The sequence below is a fragment of the Melospiza melodia genome, chromosome 19 (assembly GCF_035770615.1).
Source record: "Melospiza melodia melodia isolate bMelMel2 chromosome 19, bMelMel2.pri, whole genome shotgun sequence".
Lineage (NCBI taxonomy): Eukaryota > Metazoa > Chordata > Aves > Passeriformes > Passerellidae > Melospiza > Melospiza melodia.
The window spans coordinates 13,767,528-13,790,470 of record NC_086212.1 but is presented as its reverse complement, the minus strand read 5'-3'; the positions used below and the strand labels follow the sequence as shown (position 1 = coordinate 13,790,470).

The window sequence follows — 22,943 nt, the reverse complement described above, 5'->3', positions numbered from 1 at the left end:
CTGTGCAGAACCTGGAGCTGAACTGGATCATCCTTGTGGGTGCAGCCCAACTCGGGATATTCTGTAGCTCTGTGACCATTTATAAGTGCTTGGAGTGACATGATGAGAGGACATGACTTCAAAATGAAAGAGGGAAGGATTAGACTGGATCATTAGGACGAAACAATTGGCGGTGAGGCCCTAACACAGGCTGCCAAGAGGAGCCGTGACTGCCGCATCCCTCAGGAGTCCAATGCCGGGCTGGGCACGGCCGGGACGAACCCGCTGTGCCACAGGACATCCGCGCCTCACCAACGCGAACGCTGCGACTTTAAGGAGGCGGTCGGGGCGTGTGCCCGGCCCGTCACGCCGCTCGGGGGGCCGGGCCGCTGCCGTGTGCCGGCGGTGCCGCCATGTACCGCCTGTGCCGGCCGTCCCCGCTGGTGTCGCCGCTGCTGTCGCCGCTCCGCCTGCCCCGCTCCCCCTGCCCCGCCTGGGCCGCGCTGCCGCCGGGGCCGGGCCCGCGCCGCGCCCGCGCCAAGGTACGTGAGGGCTGAGGGGCCGCCTGCCCGGCGGCGCTGCACGCCGCGATCTCACCCTGCTCCTCAGCTTTTTGGGGTGTATTTCAGTGTTTTTAACCTCAATCCCCTCTCCCAGCGCCCATGGGATCAATAAATCGTGTTTATCGTGTTTCTGTGGGAGCTGGTTCGCACCTGCTGGTGGGCGCGTTGGCAGTGTGAGCTTTAATGTCTGCAGTGTAATTTGCAGCGTGGTTTCTGCTGCCTCGTTGTGAAGGGTCACGGGGTGTTCTAGATGTGTTTTCATGCTTTGAATCATCGCCTGAATGATGCGAATAAAATCGGCTTTTTAGCTGAAATATTGTCGCAGAGTGACATGGAAATTGGCAGCGGCTTTACTTGCTAAGCTGGGCATTATTCCCTACGTGACTGCCCTGGGTACTCCAAATAATATCTCTTGAAATGGTTCTTTTTAACGTTTTGTTTCAATACCATTCCTGGTGTGTGAGCCTGTGAATACAGGGGAATTGGAATGGACTTGAAAGATCAGAACAAACAATTTTTCAGTCCTTATGATCCATCCCAAAGACCCAGAGCTCATGCGTCACAAAAGAAAAATCTAAAGTTTTAAAACGACAAGAATCAGGATAAGCTAAGCTACACAACTTCCTGTTTCTGTGTTTGTATGACTTCCTGTCAAAATGAAATACAAAGTTACACAAATAATTACAAAAGATAAAAACAGCAAACAAATGTGGGGTTAGGGTTTGGGCGGGTGGTGTGCTTGCCTTGAGGGTTATAAGACTGTCTTGTATGCTAATTTACACTCTTAGCAAGTGCAATAATTAATCAAGAATATTTTTCTTCGGGTTTGTATGCCTTGAAACCACAGTGGGACAGTGGTGGCAGGCACCTGGTGGCTCTACCTGTCCTGTGGTGGTGTCACATTGCCACAACTGCTGCTGAGCTCAGCTGGAAGGAAAGGACTTCTCTAATGTTTCCTGACTAATCAGAGACAAATCCTGAGGTTTTTGTGGAAATGTTTTCTTCTTGTCAGTATTTCTTCTCCGGCGAGCATGGGGAGTTTCCAACACAACTGCCCTCCTTTGATTTCTTTTCAGATTGCTTTGGGATATGGCTTAGTACAAAGTTCTGCACTTGAAAGGTACCCAAATAGAAATCTATCAATGACTTCTGCTGTGACAAATATTTTCAATGCAGTTGGGCGCGCCGCACCAGCCCCGGCATGTCCCTGCAGTTGTTCCCTACACCGCAGCAACAGAGTTACTTGTGGCTGTCAACACTTGCAGTTCTCCCTTTGATCAGCTCATCCATTAAGGGTGATTTAAAGGAGCTTAAACTTTGGATCTCTTCCGTCGGGGAGCTGTTGTGAAGTGGTACCAGGTGGGCTTGCAGTGCCCCTGGAACAAAGAGCTGTGCTCCGGGGAGTCACTGGGTGAAGCTGGGCAGTGGGTGGAAGCAAAAAGCTCTCACACCTCAGTCTCATGGCTCCAGCCGCTGTCTGGGCGTGCCTTGGCACACATTGGGATCAAATAATCTGGTTTGAATTATGAAACCTGAATTGTGTAAGAATTTACACCAAGGTCAGTGCATTCCTTTGACAGGAATAGGTGGGAGAAGGGAGCTTGTCTGGACTCTGCCACAGCATCTGCTGTGCTGATGTGCAGGAGCAGAAGTGAGTTTCTGTCTTCCCAAATCACTCTGTGTGCAAAACACTTCTTTCATAATTTCAGCTAACTGTAATATGATCTTTGCTTTATGCTAACAAATACTTCTAATTGTTTTCTTTTTAGGATGCAGCTGAACCCCTCAAAAATGCAGCCACTGATCCCAGTGCTGAAAACAAGAAACTCAACAAATCCCAGCAGCTGAAGCAAGTTTTTAAAGAGTATGGGGCTGTAGGAGTTTCCTTCCATGTTGGAATTTCCTTAGTATCTCTGGGAATCTTCTACCTGGCTGTGTCAAGGTGAGGTTTGTACAGCTGTCTGTCATCTCTAGATAGTGGTAAAAGTAAAATACATTTACCATTGTGCTCATCCCTGACAGGAGACAGGCACTTCATGCCTGTTGGACCTTCCCTCCTGCATTTTGAGTATGGATGGGTCCATAAATGGACCTGATCTCCCATCAGGCATGAGACAGCAGAGTTGTACATGGACATTTTGCACAGGTTCATCAGCAGGGAAAACAGCAGGCACAGCACCACCATAACTGACCAGGCAGAAAATGTATTTGTTCTGCAGATAGCTTTTATTCTTGTTTGGTCTGGGGAGATAGAGCCATGCAAAAGTTCTCTGGGGCTTAGAGATAAAGGTATTTTTCAGGGTGTTGAACACAGTTTGTGCAGTTGAAGTGCAGAAAATAACAGCCACTGGAAGAGGATTAGAGTGAAAATACAGGAGTCAGGTGGGGAATTGTGTGTGGCTTTGTTGGAATACATGTTACACAAGGTATTCCAGCTGAGGAGACAGAAACATGTTACTGCCCCAAACATTCCCTGCTGCTCATTCCTGACTCCAGTGGGAATAGGTGAATGCCTCATTTCTCCTGTTTACTACACTGTGGCACAGGGTGACAACATTTTTTTTCCTTCAGGTATGGTTGAATCCCTGATGAAATCTGCTATGTCTGTATTAATGAATTTGGTGGATAATGCCTATTTGAGCTCCTTAACACCTCCTTCAATTGGTAGATTTTAGACAATTTATCATTTTGTAACACTAAGCCCTACCAGCAGATACCTCAGGTGGTTTGTGCTTAGATGATACATTTCCCCAAGACGCAGAATATAGTTTAATATAAATTTGGGAAGATGAAATTCCAACACAGATTCACAGTAACTCTTTAAAAATCACTTTGCAGAGAAACTTCATCTCTAAAGGCTGAGTAGGAATGTGACACGTGAAGCTTTGTGAACAAACCCCCAGCAGTTTATATTTTTAATCCTAACCTAAAGCAGCGTCTCTGCAGCAGCGTGGACCTGAGCACAGTGCTCATGGGCTCTGCCACTGCATCTGCTGTGCTGATGGGGAGGAGCAGAAGTGAGTTTGTCTTCCCAAATCATTCTGTGTGCAAGACACTTCTTTCATAATTTCTGCTAAGTGTAATATAGATTCACAGTAACTCTTTAAGAATCACTGCAGAGAAGCTCCATCTCCAAAGGCTGAGTAGAACCGTGACACATGAACCCTTGTGAGCAAAGCCCCAGCAGTTCATATTTTTAGTCCTAACCTAAAGCAGCATCTCCTCTCTGCAAACTTCACTTAAGTTACTTCACAGTAACTCTTTAAGAATCACTGCAGAGAAACTTCATCTCTGAAGGCTGAGTAGAGCCGTGACACACGAGCCTTTATGAGCAAACCCCCAGCAGTTTGTATTTTTGATTTTTCATGCTAACCTAAAGCAGCACCTCCTCTGTCTCCGCAGCGGCGTGGACATGAGCGCGGTGCTGCTGAAGCTGGGTTTCAGCGAGGCCTCTCTGCAGTCCCGGATGGCAGCTGGCACCAGCACCTTCGTGCTGGCCTATGCTGTGCACAAGCTCTTCGCCCCCGTGCGCATCAGCATCACCGTGGTGTCCGTGCCCTTCGTGGTGCGCGCCTGCCGCAAGGCCGGCCTCTTCAAACCCCCTGCCTCCAGCCCCTGAGCCCCTGGCCGGCCTCTTCAAACCCCCTGCCTCCAGCCCCTGGCCAGCCTCTTCAAACCCCCTGCCTCCAGCCCCTGAGCCCTGGCCGGCCTCTTCAAACCCCCTGCCTCCAGCCCCTGAGCCCTGGCCGGCCTCTTCAAACCCCCTGCCTCCAGCCCCTGAGCCCCTGGCCGGCCTCTTCAAACCCCCTGCCTCCAGCCCCTGAGCCCCTGGCCGGCCTCTTCAAACCCCCTGCCTCCAGCCCCTGGCCAGCCTCTTCAAACCCCCTGCCTCCAGCCCCTGAGCCCTGGCCGGCCTCTTCAAACCCCCTGCCTCCAGCCCCTGAGCCCTGGCCGGCCTCTTCAAACCCCCTGCCTCCAGCCCCTGAGCCCCTGGCCGGCCTCTTCAAACCCCCTGCCTCCAGCCCCTGGCCAGCCTCTTCAAACCCCCTGCCTCCAGCCCCTGAGCCCCTGGCCGGCCTCTTCAAACCCCCTGCCTCCAGCCCCTGGCCAGCCTCTTCAAACCCCCTGCCTCCAGCCCCTGAGCCCCTGGCCGGCCTCTTCAAACCCCCTGCCTCCAGCCCCTGAGCCCTGGCCGGCCTCTTCAAACCCCCTGCCTCCAGCCCCTGAGCCCCTGGCCGGCCTCTTCAAACCCCCTGCCTCCAGCCCCTGAGCCCTGGCCGGCCTCTTCAAACCCCCTGCCTCCAGCCCCTGAACCCCTGGCTGGCCTCTTCAAACCCCCTGCCTCCAGCCCCTGGCCGGCCTCTTCAAACCCCCTGCCTCCAGCCCCTGAGCTCCTGGCCGGCCTCTTCAAACCCCCTGCCTCCAGCCCCTGAGTCTCTGCCCTGCTCTCCGGGGCAGCCACACAGCTCTGCAGGGCAAACGTTTCTTTCAAAGACTGCTCTGGGTTCAGGTCGATCTCATCTTGGTTTCTCACTTGTTCCTTCAGGTAAATGTCACTGTGAAAAGTGCTGTCCTTGTCTCCTGTCCCTTTTGCTGCTTATTCTTAGGACAAACCTGTTCAAATGGGAATATAAATGCTTGACAGTGAGCACAGTTCTGGGTCTTTATAAGCCAGCTTTTGAGCCTTTTTTTTTCTTTTAAAAACAGTCATAGCTTTCATTTATTGCTGTGTAGCTGAGAAACTGAGTCTCTTGCTAGCAGAATAAACAAAATCTCACTAGCTGGGTACTTCTCTTGATAAGGGTAGGTATTGGAATCTAAACTAGGTGGGTGTTTCTTTTGTTAGAAGAGGCTTTTGTTATAGCCCTTCTTGCAGTACAACACAGGCACTGAACTGACTTCAGTAGGAGCACCCACATGAAAAATTATTGCAGTCATAATTGGTTTAGGCACAATAGGTGAAGTACTGTTCTGAAACTATGTGTATTGCTTCCATAGTCCAAGATTTTATTGTTTGAAAATGTGCTGGCTGGGAGCCAGCTTTAGTAAAGTCCCTTTGTTTTTAAATGTCTATAGACTCAGAAGAAACCCTGAGCCTACTGGAATCAGTGTAACCAGAATTACCCGTGTGAACATACTCCAAACAGCATCAGGGCAGAAAGGAGCTGGGGGTTTTTAATAGATTGAGATCTGGCTTTGTGCTGGAAACACTTTTTAACTGCAAACATTCCAATTCCCAGCTTCCCAGGAAGAATTCCTGTGCTTTGGGCTGAGACTGGTGAATGTAGCAATGAGGAGCTGGCTGAGGGAAGAACAAGGAGCAAATAACTTCTTGTTATGAGCAGCCTCTTGCCTCCCCTCAACCAGAACATTAAATTGCACCTTAACTCCTTCCCCCCCAGAAATGCCCAGGTTTCATATGGATCAAGGATAAGAATTCCAAAATAACTCCGAGGCAGCCTTCTTTACTTCAGTTAGAATAATTTCTGAGAAAGATGCTTTGTCTTAAATGTAATAAGGAATATTCAAAGTTTTTTCAAAATCATACGAAATTATTTAAAACAATAAAATCATTTACAAGCCAGTAGAAGGCACCCAGCACTAGAGTTTTCTTCTGTAAAGAAGCAGCTTCATATAAATTGTGGCCAGAATTCTGATTACTTTTGTGGTTGTATAAACTACTGGCAGTTTGTTTAGATGAAGATTTTTGCAAAGTATATTTTAAATTAATTTGAGAATATATTTTGAATTCTGGAATCCTTGCTTGTAGAAGGATCATTTTTTAAAACTGTTTGTAAAATAGCAAAGTCTTATTCTGAAAAGACAATAAATTGCTTTCTCTTAGTTTGCTTTAAGTGTTTTCCTGGAAAAGAGTTGGCATCGATTTTGGTGGCAAGGGGCCTGACCCTTGGTGCATTTTAAGGAGTGTCCTATAAACATCTGGTCTTGCTATTTGCTGTTACCCAACATAATCTGAAAGTACTTCTGAGAGAAAGGGCTGGAAAATGTTTGAATAAATTAATTGGAAAAAGGACAGAGCAGGCCAAGCTCTCAATAAACCAAGCAGGTGAAGTAGCAGCACATTTGGTACTTACCTTGGGGCTGTGGGATGGTCAATGACTGTGTGGCACCAGCACTTTGAGCTTCCCTTCTGACAGAGGTGGGAATTCTACTTTGGGAATTCACCCCTGGGAGCAGCAGCTCAGCTGTGCTGGTGCTGACCAAGCAGTGCCACAAGGAAGCTCACCCTGCTGGGTGCAGTATAACAAGTCTTTATTTTACAAATTGAGTGCTCACATTTAAAACTAGAGACAAAACCAATTGCCACATCATTTTTGGAACACTTGAAAAAGGCATTCAGCTCAGTTTCAGGTTACACCACAGGTTACACCCTGAGCAGCCCAGGGAGGGAGGAGCAGGCATCTCCAGGATATTGCACTGTTCCATAAGCCAGAACAACTTCCTCGTGGTGGAACAACAACCATTTCAGCACAAGAGCCTCCAACAGCTTCATACTTAGCCCAGCAAACTGGCCCACATGGAACTGGTTTCAAGTACATGAAATATTCCACAAGCTCCAGAGAAAAGTCAAATAATTTTATGCTGCAATTTGAGTTTAAGACACCAGACAACCCAAGGATTTGCATCCCAATTGCCACTAGATTCCAAGACCTGCTTTTCCTATTGTAAGCATTACAGTAGTCACAGTACAGGGCTCCTCTTGTCCATCCCACAGGTCACCCTCCTCAAGCTATGTTTTGGAGGGGGCAGCACCATCACTCTTCCTGCTGGTGGGAGTCTTGGTGGAGTTTGCTGTGATCCAGGGATGGAGCAGCACATCCTTCAGGGGCAGCCGATGGAAGGGGTTGTGCTTCAGCAGCTTGGAAATTAAATCCCTTGCACCTTCTGTTACAAATGGAGGAAACTTGAATTCCACCTAAGGAAAAAAGGACATTAAAAATGATGCAAAAGTTCTTTAGCAATAACCAAATGATAGAACCAAAGGGCTTTACTCAAGTTACCCCTTGAAAGCGGTGCCAGCCTTGTAAGCTGTGCACTTTCTGCCTATTGCTAAAATAATTTCATTATAACCCCATACAAGCTTCTCACTGCTTGTGAAAGTATTTGTATATTCTTGTGTTTGTCTTCATTATGCTTCAGAGTTTGCTGAAACCTTTCTAGAACTAAAAGCATAGCCCAGCTAATCCAGATAAGCTCTGGCACTTACCCTGGAAATAGCTCTGTAGGTTTCTTGATAGGTTTTGGTTTCAAAAGGTGGTTTCCCTACAAGGAACTCATAGCACAGAACTCCCAGGCTCCAGATATCCACCTTTTCATCATGTGTTCTTCCCTCAATCATTTCAGGAGGTAGGTAGTCAAGTGTCCCACAGAGAGTTGTTCTCCTGAAGAAAAGTCCAAGTTAATTATTGATTAAGATAATTAGAGGATATATTTCAAGAGCCAGATAAGAAGTAATGCTGGTAATCATCTGCACCTCAGCACCACCCAGAACAGCTGAGAAAGAAAAGCCAGCAGGGCATTTTCTACTTCTCCTGAAAGTATCTCAGTCCCTGCAATCAGTCAGTCCTAGCTCCTTTCTTCATCCCACATGCTAGAACAAACCTGTTCCTCCCTTCTAGGGTGCAATTTCCCACTGTCTCAGAAATAACCAAATTGCCAGAATAATGTTTGAGTCCAAGTGCAGGTTTGCCATCTCAGAGACCACGGTAACCCTACACCAACATTCCTCTGAGGGTCAGCAAGGTTTGAACTAAAACCCAGGATAACAACCCTCTGTCACACCAGGTGCCTGTCAGGCCCTTTGTCACAGCAGCATTTCCCCAGGATTTCAAGAAGCTCCCACGTACCTCCCTTCCACAGCTGTGTGACAAAACTGACTCTACAGAAGGATTTCAGTGCACAAGAGAGTGAATTCTCACCTGGAGGATGGAGCATGCACAGACCACCCAAAGTCAGCAATTTTTAACTCTCCATTGGATCCCAGCAGCAAGTTCTCTGGCTTGATGTCCCTGTGGATCACACGCTTGGAGTGACAGTACGAGAGGGCATCTGCCAGTTCTGTGATGTACTGGGGGCAGAAAGAACAGCCTTTAAGCCACAATCTTTAAGATACTGTCACCTGAGTTTATCTGGCTGCAGCACAGCCTTTTTGACCCATAATTATAATTTTTAGTCAAAGCAATTATTCCTTAACCCTTGAAGCCTGGTAATACAGGCTTTGCCTTGCAATATTAAACAATTCTGAACATAAATTCCTGCACAGCCCTACGTCTCCCCAGTCATTCCCTGCCCAGATGCCAACCAGCAGCTAAGGAATCTCAGTTCCCCAAGAACAGAAGGGCTGGCTCTGTCCTGCAGAGATCCCAGACAGAAGAGGAATGGAGAGGAAGCTGGAACAACCTACAGTAGCAGTTCTTTGCTCATCAAACTTGGTGAGCCTCTGGAGCTCCCTGTAGACCTCCCCACGAGGTGCATGCTCCAGGATCAGGTAGACTCTTGTCACATCATGGAAGTAGCCATATAATCTGAGAATGTTGGGGTGCCTGCAAAGAGATTTCAGTGTTCTTCTGAACCAGGTGTTTGTCCAAAACCTTTAATTTCCCTGTCCTGCTCCCCCCACTTCCAAGGCAAGCACAGGAATTTCAGCTCATCCCTGTTCCTTCAGTTCACAACACACAAAATTTTATCATAAAGAAATCTTATCATAATGGAGGTTACTTTGTTTATTTGCATGCAAACAAAGCAGAGTAAATAGCCACTAAACCTTACCTAAGGTGAGACTGTATTTCCACTTCTCTTCGCAGCTGATGCTCCACACCAGCCTCCTCAAGCTGTGTTTTAAAGAGCACTTTCAGTGCAAGAATGAATTTGCTCTGTTTTTCACGTGCCAGGTACACATTCCCAAATTTTCCTTTCCCCAGAGGACGACCAATTTCAAAATCATCAAGAGACCATTGTCTTCTGCAAGAGGAAAGTTAAAAGTTGGAGTTGTGTTGGCTTTGACTCAGATTTACAGTTTACAACATTCCTGTTCAGGAGATGTTAGGTGCTCTAAACTAGATTTTAGTCTTTATGAAAACACCAAGAGAATGAAGGCATTGAGATTTCAAAATGAAGTTCTGAAAGCTATTTTCTTCCCTCCTGAGGCTTCTGCAGACACTGCACCAACCACACTAGAACAAAATGAAGACTGTTTACCAAGCTGGGCTCTTTAGATACTCCTAACCCAGACGCATCACCAGGGCATGGCAAAACAACCTAAAGTTGCCATAAACAAACCCAGCTTCATCCCAAGTTAGCCTGCAGCCTCCTGCCCAGATGAAGGAGGTTTTGTTTTCAGGAGCACATCTCGTGATTGGGGCAGAGCTATCAGTGCTCTCTCTCCCCTGGGATGAGCTACTCTGCATTTAGCCCAAAGTTTTCTTTAGATTACAGCAAGTCCTTGCTCCTGGCAATTACCAGGTCAAAGGCTGCTTTCCTTGTGTGTGCCTGCAGTGTGGGGGTCACCAAGCTCCAGAGCAAAGGAGCTCCAGCAGGGCTCAGTTATCTAGAGGTTAGGCACAGAACTTACTTTTTAGTCTCTTCACTTTTCTTCTTGGTCTCTTCAGTTTTCTGTTTTGAGGTGTCTTCTCCTTCAGGATTCTGTGCTGTGTACAGAGAAGGAAATCAATTCACGAACCAGACCCATGGGAACACCTCTAACCCCTGAGCATCATCTGGAGCAGCTTTTAGAATCCTTTCCATGTCAGTTTAAGCAACCTAGCACAGCTGACTGCTGGGAAACAAACAGCCCTGGCAAAATGCAACTTAAAAAGCTTTCTGACCATAAAAACCCATGAATTCTTTCCCCTCCCCAAACAAAAGTATCCTTGTGCATGAATCTTGGAGAACCTGTGAGGTCTCAATGCAAATGACATTAGCTCCCATCTGGCTGCTGAGCACCTGGAAGTTTTTAACACCATATTGGCTCTAACTGGTTAATTCAGAGATAAATTCACAGGGATGGTGCAGCAACACCCAAAGTGAACCATGTGCTGCTCTTCTGTTTGGGGGCATCACCAAGAACTTCCCTCCAGGACCATCCCTGGATCAGCAGCAGCTTTAGGAGCATCCTGAGTGTCACAGCTGGGCTCACCCTCACAATTACCAGGTGCTGCAGCCTGTGGAGGTTTCTCACTGCTCTTGCTGGCAGCCTGAGGTCTCACAGTGGCCTGCTGGGGCGCTTTGGGCCGGGGCTGCTGCACTGTTTTGTTGCTGGGTGGTTTTTGGGCTGTCAGTGCAGGTTTTTGGGGCTGCACAGGGACTCTCTGGGCGAAGTTTGCAGGACACAGAACTCGGGCCGGAGCTCCACTGGTGAGTGAGCGGCTCTGGGCTGAGTGCTGTGACACAGGGACACGTTTGGGGGCATCCCCGATGGGATTGGTGACCTTCAGAGAGAAAGGAGAACGTGTTAATTGTGCAGCAGCACAGCAGAACCTTCGCAGCCCCACTCAGGATGGCAAAACCACACAAAAGCACTTCAACAGAAACACTAAAAAACATGCATTGAGTAGTTAATCAAAAGGAAATTTTGCTTATGCTATTCCAAAAACTTACCAGGCCTATTTAGTTTTATATAAACTAGTCAGACAGTGTCTGTATTTCTAAATGGAAAAAAAGACAAAAATCAGAGTGATCTTGAGCACTGCTGCACACGTGTATCCATAGTAACATTTGTACAGTGCTTGCTTTTAGAAACTGTATCTAAAACAATTTGATTATACACATGCACTTTCTCTTTAAGGGCTCTTAAATACTTTTAATATAAAGAAGATTTCCCCATATAATAAAATATACTAACATTAACAGTAATTTTTAAAAGTCAGCTATGGGTTGTTTTCTCTAGGTGAAAGCTACTGAAAGACAAATTACTAGTTTGAAACCTGTAATTAATATGAAACAGGGAGAAACAAACCCAAAAAGTAAAAACTAAAGATCACCCCTTGAACAGACCAGAATTTTAATGGCAAACTCCCAGGCATAGAGACCAAGGATGCAGCAGAGGAAGCTCTCAGGAAGAGGCACACAAACCGCGTATTTCACACCTTACCTTGGCAGCGCGGCCTGGGTACGCGGCGTGGTTCTCCTTCATGTTCCTGTCCATAGCGCCAGAGCGGGAGCGGCCCGTGCGGCTCGGGCTGAGGGCGAGAGGGGCTCGGTGAGCGGAGCACAGGGAATCCGGGTCCCTTATCGATTACCACTCGTTATCGACAGTGGGCCGGGATCGATTCCCCCTGCCCGCCCCACGCTCCCGCGGAGCCGCCGCCGCCGCCTCAGGGCCGCCGGAGCTGTTTGAATTCAAACTGCCGCGCCTTAAATACCCCTTTAAACCCCCGCCGCCCGCCATTGGCCGCGCTCCCGCGGCCCGCGCACGCTGATTGGCTCATCCCGGGGGCGGCCCGCCCGCCCATTGGCTGCCGGACGCGCACCGCCGCGCCGTGAGGGGCGCACGCGCCTCGCCCGCCCCTCGGCCGGCGTTGTCGCCGCGCGGCGCGTTACGCACTTTGCGTAGCGCCGCTCCCCCCGGCGCGCGCCGCCCGCGCACTTCCCGCCGGCCGAGCTGCCGCTTCCGCTACGCAAATCGCGTAACGCGCCGCGCTCCCACCTGTGGCCGCCGCCGCCTCCGCTCCGCTCCGCGCCAGGGAGCGCCGCCAGGTCAGTCCCGCTGCCGCCAGACTCCCCCCGAGACACCCCTGTCCACCCCCGGGCCAGACCGGGGAGCGGCGCTGCTGCCACCGCGCGTGGGGCCGAGCGCGAGCGGGGCCATTGTGTGGGTGCCCCCCCGGACGGGCCGAGCAGGGCCGGAGCCTCCCGGTGCGTCCCGGCCGAGCGGCCCCGGGCAGCGCCACGTGCCGCCAGCGCTGCGGGCCGAGCGCCAAGCGCCAAGGCACCGCCCGGGCCGGACCCCTCGCACCGCAGCCCCCGGCAGCGCCCAGAGCCGCGCGGCTCCCGAGGGGACGCCGGGACAGCGGGAGCGCGGCCGGTCAGCGAACGCGGCCCGCGAGCAGCGCAGCGAGCGCGGCGTGAGGCGCTGCCTGCCCGGAGCCCGCGGGTCCCTGCGAGGCGCCGCGGAGCGAGGAAACTCCAGCCGGCGCTCGGGGCTTGCGAAGAACTGCGATCCAAGGGAACTTTTCAGTGTCTCCGCGGTGCTGAAAACAAGAGCGAAGGAGAGCCTGGTTGTGTGTGTTGGTGTTTACAAGTGGTTCAGGATAGGTAAAAAGAAGATGTCGGGTCGCCGTGTCGCTGCAGCGTGTGACAGACGACAGCTGCCCCGGGGCATGGGGAGCATGGCAGCCCCGCTGCTCGACCCGCGCCCGCTCCGGCTGCCCTTTCTCGAGGCTGACGTGAGTAGCACTCGGGGAGGGGACGGTTTGCCTGGGGACGGGGCCGGGCCGGGCAGCAGCGCCAGCCGCTTCATTCCCAGCCCGTTCACGTCGCCGTGTTTGGGATCCGGGGTCTGGCGGAAGCGGCGCTCCGGAGCTTTGCCGCTGCGACACAAAAGAAGCCCCGGGCTCTCCCCGCGCCCGCTGGGGGCCGGGCCAGCGCCGCTCCCCCGCCCGCGGTCCCGCCCCGAGCGCGGCTCTGCGGCCTCCGCCAGGGCCCCGCTGCCCCCGGAAGGGGAACGTGGATGGACCCTCGGGATCCCCGGAAGGGGACGAATGGGGAGAGCGACCCCCGGGATCCCTGGAAAGGAGAATGGGGAGCGGGACCCCCGCAGGGGCCGGAATGGAGAGAAGGGACCCCCGGAAGGGGCGAAATGGCGAGAGGGGCCCCCAGGACCCCCGGAAGGGGGAACGGCGAGAAGGACCCCGGGATCGCCAGCGCGGCGAGGGGGGCGGAATAGGGATCGGGGTCCACAAAGCGGGGTCGGGGATCGGGACCCCCAGAGCGGGAACGGGGATCGAGGCCCCTCAAAGTGGGGTTGGGGATGGGGGTCCCCAAAGCGGCGTCGGGGTCCCTGGAGCGGGGTTGAGGATGGGGGTCCCCAAAACGGGATCGAGGCCCCCAAAGCGGGGTCGGGGTCCCCAAACCGGGACCGGGGTCCCCGCGGTCTCCCCCCCCGTCCCCCATCGCGGGGGGCTCCCGCCTCCCGCACGTGACGCGGGGGGTGTGGCGCTCACGTGACGCCGCCCCGTTGTGTCGCCCCCCCCCCAAGAGCCGCCTCCCATCGATGTGCGGGCGCTCGATGCAGCAGCCTTCGCGGAGGAGCGTCCTGCGAGCCCGGCCGCCCCCGCCGCTGCCGCCGCCGCCGCTCGATGCGCTCCGCGCTCCCGCCGCCATCTTAGGGGCAGAGCGCGGGCGGCAGAAGGAAGGCTCGGTACGTACCGGCACCGCCGGGGCCGCCCGCCCGCGGCTCCGGCACCGCGCGCGCGGGCCCGCGGCCCCTCCGCGCCAGCGGGAGGGCGGGGAGGGCGCGGGGCGGGCGGCGGGCCCGGCGCGGCGCTGGGCTGTGCTGTGCTGTGCTGCGCGCCCCGTGCATCCATCCATCGGAGCCCGGGCCCGCCGGCAGCACCGGCGGCTCCGCTGGCACATGCTGCCGGCTCTGCTCCGCGCAGCACGGCCCGCCTCGCTGTGTGGGCCAGGTTTGCATTGACACAGAAAACAAGCGCAACAGGTTTTTTCTTGCCTTTCCCCCCTCTTTTCCTCTCTCTTACCTCCCCCTTTTCCTCTCATTTTCCTCCCCTTTCTCCTCTTTTTCCTCTTTTCTTCCCTCTCTTCTTCCCCGTTCTTCCCTGTCTTCCTCCCCATCTCCCTTCTTTTCCTGCCCTTTTCCCCCCTGCTTCTTCCTCCCACTTCTCCCTCTTCCTTCCCTTTCTCCCACCTTTTCTTCACCCTTTCCTCTTCTTTCTCTTCCTTTTCCCTCCTCTTTCTCCACACTTTCCTCTCCTCATCTCTGCTCTCCACCAAAACCACAGCAGTATTTAGTGCCTGCCCTGAGGTTTGTTCCAAGGTTCTGGTGGTTTCATGCAACTCTCTTGTATGTGATTTCTGTTCTTCATTCCAGGCCCCCCCAAGGCAGTCCCTGCTCACAATGTATAGGACAAAAGTCAGTTTGAAAGACCGCCAGCAACTTTACAAACTGATAATTAGCCAGCTGCTCTATGATGGATACATCAACATTGCCAATGGCTTGATAAATGAGATCAAACCACAGTCTGTGTGTGCACCCTCTGAACAACTGCTGCACCTAATTAAGTTAGGTAAGCTGGAATCAAAAGCTGACATAAAAGTCTAGTTTCTAATTCCCCAGTGCATTAAGAGGTTGGTGTCACTGCAAAGACACCTTTGATGCAAAGGTGGTGTCTGGTAATAGCACAGCACTTGTACATCTGGTACAGCCTTGGCCTCTGTGGGGTTTGAAGGGCATTCCTGTTTCATTACCAACAAACCAGATCCCTGAGTGCTGCCCAAATCTGTTTGGACTCCTCTAAGGACACTCAGGATTCTGGGTGTCTTCTCAAAACATCCCAGTGAATGGGGTCACTGAGCCCCCAGATCTGAGGGAAGATCACACCCTCACAGTTCTGCTGACTTCAGAAAGAAATAATTCCAATCTGGCTGTTCCTGACAGTGTCGGAGAGGGAGCAAGTCCTTCCATTGGCAATCTTTGCTGGCTTTTATAGATCAGTCCCCAGGGAACAGCTGCACACTCTGGGGTCTCAGCAGGGCTGTCACCTGTTGTCTCCCTGTGCTTCCTCTGGAAGTGCCACAGTGTGGGGAGAGCAAGGGAACCCCTGAGCTGCTCTTGGAACAAGCTGGCCAAGTCCTGGAAGAGCTCTGGCCATGACACCATGTGTAACTCAACTGGTTCTGCTGCCTGAACTAGCTGAGTTCTGAGGGTATGAATCTGTGAAGCTGTGTGTCTGTTTGAAATGCAAATTCTAGACATGAAAGAAGCAAAAAGATCACCACTGGGCTGAAAACTCTTGTATCTGCCCTGTTGCCTCTTGCAGTGCTGAACTCTGGTCTGTAGCTGCATCCTGGAAATAAAGATAAAAGTCTGGGAAGTGGGCTTGGACACCAGCAAGCTTTTCCCTTGCAGTGCAGGGATAGTTTGGCTTCAGAGTAATTAAATAGGAAAAGAATCAGTAAATACTTTGGGTTTTATACTTTAAAACTCACGTAATGGGGTTGGGGCTTGTTGCTCCTCTGTGACCTGGCCTGTGACTGATGGTCAGTGCATTTATCAGCACTTCCCAATCTGATAAATTCCCAGAGCATTGATTGATGGGCCCTTCCTCATCCTCACTGGGGTATTGGCAGAGCATTGATCAGCACTTCCCAGTCCTCACTGGGGTATTCCCAGAGCATTGATCAGCCTTTCCCAGTCCTCATAGGGTATTGCCAGAGCATTGATCAGCCTTTCCCAGTCCTCACTGGGGTATTCCCAGAGCATTGATCAGCCTTTCCCAGTCCTCACTGGGGCACTCCCAGAGCTCGTGAGGAGCTGTGCCTGCTCCAGCCCAGAGCTGTGGGACCCAACCCGCTCTGCCAGCTCAGCTCTCCCCCCAGGGCTGCCTTTCCCAGGAGCAGTGCTGAGTGCCACCCTGCTGTCCCCAGGCATGGAGAACGATGACAGTGCCGTGCAGTACGCCATCGGCCGCTCGGACACCGTGGCGCCGGGCACCGGCATTGACCTGGAGTTCGATGCTGACGTGCAGACCATGTCCCCTGAGGCCTCTGAGTACGAGACCTGCTATGTGACATCCCACAAGGGACCCTGCCGCGTGGCCACCTACAGCAGGGACGGGCAGCTGATAGCCACGGGCTCGGCCGACGCCTCCATCAAGATCCTGGACACCGAGAGGATGCTGGCCAAGAGCGCCATGCCCATCGAGGTGAGGGCTTGTACCATGATTGGAGTTGTGTTCATGCCGTGCCCATCGAGGTGAGGGCTTGTACCAGGCTGGGAATTGTGTGTGTGCCATGCCCATCGAGGTGAGGGCTTGTTCCAGGCTGGGAATTGTGTGTGTGCCATGCCCATCGAGGTGAGGGCTTGTACCAGGCTGGGAATTGTGTCCATGCCGTGCCCATTGAAATAATGAGTTGTAATCAATTGAAATCCTGTCCATGCCATGTCCATTGGGATAATGGGTTGTAATCACTTTTGGCATCCTATCCATGCCATGTCCATTGGGATAATGAATTGTAATCAATTGGAATCCCATTCTTGCTATGCCCATTGGGATAATGGATTGTAATCACTTTTGGGAGTTCTCTCCATTTCATATCTGTACCTTGTGGCTGCCTCCGTGGGTTGGACTAAATACCTGTCTCAGCATATTCCCTACTTCAGCAGCTGCTCATAAAGTCCCTTTGAAGGAGGAAGAACCAGAGCAAGGACATGGTGTCACCCCTGGCAGCAGGAGTGGCTTCTGCTGGGTGCCGATGGTGGCTGTAATGTCTGAGCACGGTTCATGTAAAACCCACCTGTGGCCTTGCAGCCCCCCTGGCCACCTGTGTTTTCTCTGGGTATTTCAGAACTGTTTCACACATTGCTTTGCTTTATCTTTCTCCAAGGCAGTTATCAGGTGGCAATGAAAAAGTGAGACTTTTTGCACAGAGCACACCAGATTCTCAGCAGAGAGCTGCAGGTTTGGTGCAGCTTCTCTTGATTCTTCCCAGCAGTCAGTGTTTTGCTTTGGGCTGTTTATGAAGGTGATGTTTTCTTGCACCAGTTGTCTGCTACTGAAGTAGTTTGTCCTTGAGCCAAGTTGTTTTGACCTTCATAAAGACACAAGGATCTTATTTGTTGACATATAAAGGGCCTTCAGATAACCAAGGGAACAGATTGTGTGCCTGCTTGTGTCAGAGAGGAGCTGCTGTTCAGCCACTCTGGCAAGCCTAAAACCTACTTTTCCTGTCAGAAAGCTGCTTTATTTTCCAAGAGCAGCAACATGTTGAATGTTGTTTGTAGGTGATGATGAATGAGACAGCCCAGCAGAACATGGAGAACCACCCGGTGATCCGGACTCTGTACGATCACGTGGATGAGGTGACGTGTTTGGCTTTCCACCCAACAGAACAGATCCTGGCTTCTGGCTCAAGGGACTACACACTTAAATTGTTTGATTATTCAAAGCCTTCTGCCAAAAGAGCCTTCAAGTACATCCAGGTGAGACACTGCTCAGAGCAGGCACAGCTCAGATGTCTGAGTGCTGAGGTGGTGTGGGCTGAGCTGTGCCTCAGGTGATCAGGGGTGCAGGAGCACACAGGCACAGCATTTGCAGAGCTTACAGAGATTGTGTCTTAATTCTGTGCATCATGGACACTTGTATTTAAGAATAGAACCTGCCAGCTTTTTATTCATTAGACCAACTCTAATCGGAATTGACTTGGAAGTCAGTTCTGTTATCTGTGATTTGGAGGAGCATTTGGGATTAGGTGTTGGACTTGGGGAGGGTGATGTCCTAAAATAAGGGGGCACTGCAGGCTGCTCTAGGACAGAAACAGTGCAGCCAGGAGCAGCCTGTCATTTCAATCCCACAGGAAACATTTTCCATTTTGTGCTGATAATTCCAGAAGGTTTTTTAGCACTTTACCAGCACCAACCCTTCCAGCTGAACTTTTTCCCCTCCTCACCCCGCCGTGTGTTTGTAACCCCACAGGAAGCAGAGATGTTACGCTCCATTTCTTTCCACCCTTCTGGGGATTTCATCCTGGTGGGGACCCAGCACCCAACCCTTCGTCTGTACGACATCAACACCTTCCAGTGCTTCGTGTCCTGCAACCCCCAGGACCAGCACACGGACGCCATCTGCTCCGTCAACTACAACGCCAGCGCCAACATGTACGTGACAGGCAGCAAGGATGGCTGCATCAAACTCTGGGATGGGGTCTCCAACCGCTGCATCACCACCTTTGAGAAGGCACACGATGGAGCTGAAGTCTGTTCTGCTATTTTTTCCAAAAATTCCAAGTATATTTTGTCCAGTGGGAAAGACTCTGTGGCAAAGCTCTGGGAGATATCCACTGGGCGGACGCTGGTGAAATACACAGGTATGTGGCAGGTGACCTTCCAGACACCTTCTTTTCCAGGTGCTGAGCTGTGGCAGGGCTGGAAATACTGTCAGAAAATAGTAATTCCTAAAGGCAATGGAGAAACTGCTGCTTTGAGAATAAATTGCCCAGGATTTTTAAAAATATTTCCATTAGACCAATTCCAGAAGAGAAGCTTGAAGCTTCTCTGTATCAGTGTACAAATATTTCAGTCTGAGTAGATTTTGGAGAATTTTCTGACATCATTTTCCACTCCATTATTCTGGAGGGAAGTTATCACTGAATTGGGGAAAAATAAGAAGAAACACTGAGGCTACCTCAGGGCAGTTGATTTAACCATTAACTCTGTGGCTCTGTAGCCATGGCAGTGCTCTGAAATGTACCTGCAGCTGGTTTGTTCCCTTTTTCGTGTATTTTTCCCCAGGGATGCAGTTGTGTGCAAGGTACTCTGACAGTGCTGTGCCTGGATCTCAGCAGGATTTAGGGAATAATGAAGGCTGTGGAAGCTTTGCATGTGACAGCAGCTGTGTGAGAGGCTTTGGTGTCAAGCACTGAGGTGCTTAAGCAGTAGGAGCACAAAAGATGCTGGAAATGGAAATGGTGTGTGTCAGCTTTTGGGGTTTGCAGGTCCCTGTTTGCAGTCAGCTCTGCTGGGAGCAGCCAGCAGGGAGCAGCATCTTCCCGGGAAACGTGCAGGATCCCAGGAGGGTCTGTGGGAAACACTCTTTATCTGAGGGCACGGCCAAGGCAGCTCATACTGCCTGTGCTGTGTGAGAAACACACTGAAAGGTCCTCAAGGATTGTCAGGCTCTCTGGGTTCTCCTCTCCTTGGTCACAGCTGAAAGCCTCATGAAGAAATACTCCTAGGTAAAGGATTGGACATGGCACAGCTGGAGAAGGTATTCCTTCTGTCCCCTTAGGAATTTTAGCATATATACATGGGTAGCAGGAGGAATTTCCCCCTGGAAAGGGTGGTCAGGGGCTGCCCAGGGAGGTATGGAGGTATCCAGGGAACACCTGGAGATGGCACTCGGTGCTCTGGTGACAAGGTGGGGATGGGGCACAGGCTGGACCCCAAATCTTTCTGGTCCTGTGATACAACTACCAAAGAATATTTGTTATTTCACCACCTGTTGCTTGTGGAAGTGGTTGAACAGCAGAGAAAATTGATAGAAAATTGATGCTTAGGGAAAACGACTCACAGATGTGGTGGTGTTCATAGGGGTCCCAGGACGAGGGAAGAGATGAGAATCTTGACTCCATGTTTCAGAAGGCTGGTTTATTATTTTATGATATATATTATATTAAAAGAGAATGATGTATTATATTAAAAGAGAATGATGTATTAAAACTCTACTAAAAGAATAGAAGAAAGGATTTCATCAGAAGGCTAGCAAGGAATAGAAAGGAATGATAAAATCTTGTGACTCTCAGAGAGTCCGAGCCAGCTGGACTATGATTGGCCATTAATTAAAAACAACCACGTGAGACCAATCAAAGATGCACCTGTCGCATTCCACAGCAGTGGATAATCATTATTTATATTTCATTTCTGAATTAATTTCTCCTGTCAGCCACTCAGGAGAAAGGATTTTTCATAAAATACGTCCGTGACACATAGCTATGAAAACTCCTAACGCCCCCATTGTGCTGTGTGTGTATAGAACATGTCTGTGACACACATGTGTGAAAACTCCTAACGCCCCCATTGTGCTGTGTGTGTATAAAACATGTCTGTGACACGTGTATGAAAGCTCCTAACACCCCCATTGTGCTGTGTGTGTATAAAATACATCCATGACACACATGTATGGAAACTCCTAACCCCCGCTGTGCCGTGTGTGTATAAAATACATGCATGACACACACGTATGAAATCTCCTGACCCCCATTGTGCTGTGTGTGTATAAAATACATCCATGACACATGTATGAAATCTCCTGACCCCCATTGTGCTGTGTGTGTATAAAATGCATCCATGACACACATGTATGAAATCTCCTAATGCCCATTGTGTTGTGTGTGTATAAAATGCATCCATGACACACATGTATGAAATCTCCTAATGCCCCTGTTGTGCTGTGTGTGTATAAAATACATCCATGACACATGTATGAAATCTCCTAATGCCCCCGCTGTGCTGTGTGTGTTTAAAATACATCCATGACACACATGTATGAAATCTCCTAACCCCCATTGTGCTGTGTGTGTATAACATACATCCATGACACATGTATGAAATCTCCTGACCCCGCTGTGCCGCGTGTGCTCAGGTGCAGGTCTGAGCGGGCGCCAGGTGCACAGGACCCAGGCTGTGTTCAACCACACGGAGGATTACGTGCTGCTGCCCGACGAGCGCACCATCAGCCTGTGCTGCTGGGACTCGCGCACGGCCGAGCGCAGGAACCTGCTGTCGCTGGGCCACAACAGCATCGTGCGCTGCATCGTGCACTCGCCCACCAACCCCGGCTTCATGACCTGCAGCGACGACTACCGGGCCCGGTTCTGGTACAGGAGATCCACCACGGACTGAGGCAGCTCGGCGGCGCTGGGATTCTGTCACGCCTGGCAGGAAATAGCAAATATCGAGACTTTGCACCCCACGCTAGTTTTTTTATTAGCGTGCGTGGTTTAATTTTTGTAAGTCATCTCTAATTGTCCTGAAGGAGGGGGTGGAGGATGAAATGATCCTGGCAGGAAGGGCTAAGCTTGTTCCCCTGCCTGGAATCACACACGTGATTATGGGACTGTGTCCTGCTCAGAAGGAGCCAGTTCTGCTCTGTGTTGTGTCTGTGCAATCCCTCTGAACTCTGGCAGAGAAGAGATCACACAAAGAGCAGCAGAACTTGGTGTAGAAACTTTAACAAAGCCTTAAGCTGCCTTCAGCCACAATTCATTATTTGTAAAGCTCTGGTTTGTATCCTTCAGTCTGGGGTTTTGGTGAATTCTTTTGTGTTTTTTGTTTCTTGGCCGAGTAGGCCTGCAATTCTGAGTTGTGCCATAAGAATTCAAACAGGATTTTCAATTGTTTAGATGAATTCAAGAAATGGTCTTCTAGTTCTCGTGTTAAAGTCAGACTTCATCTCATCTTCTTCTGAATTTATCTTAACAAGTGGGACCTCAAAGTGAATTCCTAATAGTTTTAAGGAATATCCACATTGCAATTAAATGTGACAGTGCTGCTGCAAGTGAAAGTAATTTTGCCTTAGAGACCTTTAATATCCTCTCAAAGAAAGAAACCTGTGCGTCTGAATTTTTGTATGTGTACCTCAGAAATGTCACTTTCATTTGACTGAGAAATCTTCATCTATGTCTTACACAGCACTTCAATGACATTCTTTTTTTATTAGTCACAAACCCAGTGCCCATTGTTGAGAAACTGTGCTTAAAACTTCTCCAAGTTGGAAAATTCACTACTTATTCTCCCAGAGATCTGCCTGAGCAGAGCCTTAAATTTGTTTTTTGAGGCCTCCTCATGCAGAGCTCCTGGGCATCACAGCTGGGAGGCTCCTTGGGTCAGAGCTCAGCACTTGCCTTGGTGAGGGTTTTGAAATTGAGGTGGTTCTTGCTGCTGGATTAACTTCCATTATTACACTGAGGAATTGTCAAGGGCTGGTGAGGGTACAGGTTTTGTCTGTATTTAAATAAAGATTGCCTTTTAAAAAGCTCTTTGATACATAAAGAGGGAACTGTGTTTGTTTTCTGTATAACAAATGAGAAATGGTCAAATATGGGAGGCTGGGACTTGGGAATGATGCATTTGTTGTGTTCCACCTGAATCAGGTACAGACTCGAGATGTAGAATGTGGGAGATTTTTATTTAAATAATGAAATTTAATTTTCTCTTGAAAGCTCCCTCTATGCAGAACATTTCTGAGGATGGATCCTCTTTGCTCCTGCTCTGCCTCTGTGTTCTGGCCCTTCAGGGGCAGTGGTGCCAAGGGATGGTGGTGCTGCTGGGGAAACCAGGAGAGGCAGAGCTGGGGGCAGGGAAAGGGAAGTCCTGGCACAGTCACTGAGGCGTGATGTGGGATGGGTGACAGCAGTGGCTTTTTTAGTTTTGGAGTGCCACCTTCTTTGTAATTCTGCTAAAGCACCTGTCTGTACTTCATGCACTTGTTACTGGTGTTTGGAATCTGCTTTTACCACCCTCTTTTTGTGGTTTATGTGTTGAAGCACCGCTGTGGCTGTGAACTGGGGGAGCTCTCACCTCAAGTTTCCGTAGCTCTGGGGGCTTGAACTCGCAGGGCAAGAGCAAAAAGTCACTTCTATAACACAAAACCATCCTGCCATTGGTACCCCACTGCCTTTCCATATCCTCGGCATCCTCCTGAGGCCACG

At 50.5% G+C, this 22,943-nt stretch overlaps 3 protein-coding genes across 4 annotated transcripts; 2 read left to right on the top strand and 1 right to left on the bottom strand.

Annotated features, from left to right (window-relative positions):
* Positions 1-392: 392 nt before the first annotated feature.
* Positions 393-6,386, top strand: FAM210B (family with sequence similarity 210 member B). Its single transcript, XM_063172614.1, has 3 exons — positions 393-521; positions 2,312-2,484; positions 3,945-6,386. The coding sequence occupies exons 1-3, from the start codon at positions 393-395 to the stop codon at positions 4,159-4,161; spliced, it is 519 nt and encodes a 172-aa protein (XP_063028684.1). The 3' UTR covers positions 4,162-6,386.
* Positions 6,387-6,800: 414 nt separating this feature from the next.
* Positions 6,801-11,832, bottom strand: AURKA (aurora kinase A). 2 transcript variants are annotated; one of them, XM_063172611.1, is made up of 8 exons: positions 11,653-11,832; positions 10,699-10,990; positions 10,135-10,210; positions 9,333-9,524; positions 8,968-9,106; positions 8,483-8,631; positions 7,771-7,945; positions 6,801-7,479 (listed from the first exon to the last, which is right to left on the bottom strand). In XM_063172611.1, exons 1-8 carry the CDS (start codon positions 11,704-11,706, stop codon positions 7,294-7,296), a joined length of 1,263 nt encoding a protein of 420 aa, XP_063028681.1. In that variant the 5' UTR covers positions 11,707-11,832; the 3' UTR covers positions 6,801-7,293. The 2 variants fall into 2 exon arrangements, with proteins under 2 accessions (XP_063028681.1, XP_063028682.1); XM_063172612.1 differs by having other exon boundaries at positions 10,711-10,990.
* An 802-nt stretch (positions 11,833-12,634) lies between these two features.
* On the top strand, positions 12,635-22,284 carry CSTF1 (cleavage stimulation factor subunit 1). Its single transcript, XM_063172610.1, has 7 exons — positions 12,635-12,946; positions 13,759-13,920; positions 14,608-14,803; positions 16,164-16,441; positions 17,521-17,718; positions 18,212-18,602; positions 20,876-22,284. The coding sequence occupies exons 1-7, from the start codon at positions 12,827-12,829 to the stop codon at positions 21,133-21,135; spliced, it is 1,605 nt and encodes a 534-aa protein (XP_063028680.1). The 5' UTR covers positions 12,635-12,826; the 3' UTR covers positions 21,136-22,284.
* The last annotated feature ends 659 nt before the right edge of the window (positions 22,285-22,943 follow it).

Excerpts from the sequence above, each read along its gene's own strand:
- FAM210B (XM_063172614.1), top strand. The coding sequence starts at position 393 with ATGTACCGCCTGTGCCGGCCGTCCCCGCTGGTGTCGCCGCTGCTGTCG. Across the intron at positions 522-2,311 it reads CGCGCCGCGCCCGCGCCAAG|GATGCAGCTGAACCCCTCAA; the intron begins GTACGTGAGGGC and ends TTTTCTTTTTAG. Across the intron at positions 2,485-3,944 it reads TTCTACCTGGCTGTGTCAAG|CGGCGTGGACATGAGCGCGG; the intron begins GTGAGGTTTGTA and ends CTGTCTCCGCAG.
- AURKA (XM_063172611.1), bottom strand. The coding sequence starts at position 11,706 with ATGGACAGGAACATGAAGGAGAACCACGCCGCGTACCCAGGCCGCGCT. Across the intron at positions 7,946-8,482 it reads GTGCATGCTCCATCCTCCAG|GAGAACAACTCTCTGTGGGA; the intron begins GTGAGAATTCAC and ends ACTTTTCTTCAG. Across the intron at positions 7,480-7,770 it reads CCTACAGAGCTATTTCCAGG|GTGGAATTCAAGTTTCCTCC; the intron begins GTAAGTGCCAGA and ends TTTTTTCCTTAG.
- CSTF1 (XM_063172610.1), top strand. The coding sequence starts at position 12,827 with ATGTCGGGTCGCCGTGTCGCTGCAGCGTGTGACAGACGACAGCTGCCC. Across the intron at positions 17,719-18,211 it reads GAGCCTTCAAGTACATCCAG|GAAGCAGAGATGTTACGCTC; the intron begins GTGAGACACTGC and ends GTAACCCCACAG. Across the intron at positions 18,603-20,875 it reads GACGCTGGTGAAATACACAG|GTGCAGGTCTGAGCGGGCGC; the intron begins GTATGTGGCAGG and ends GCGTGTGCTCAG.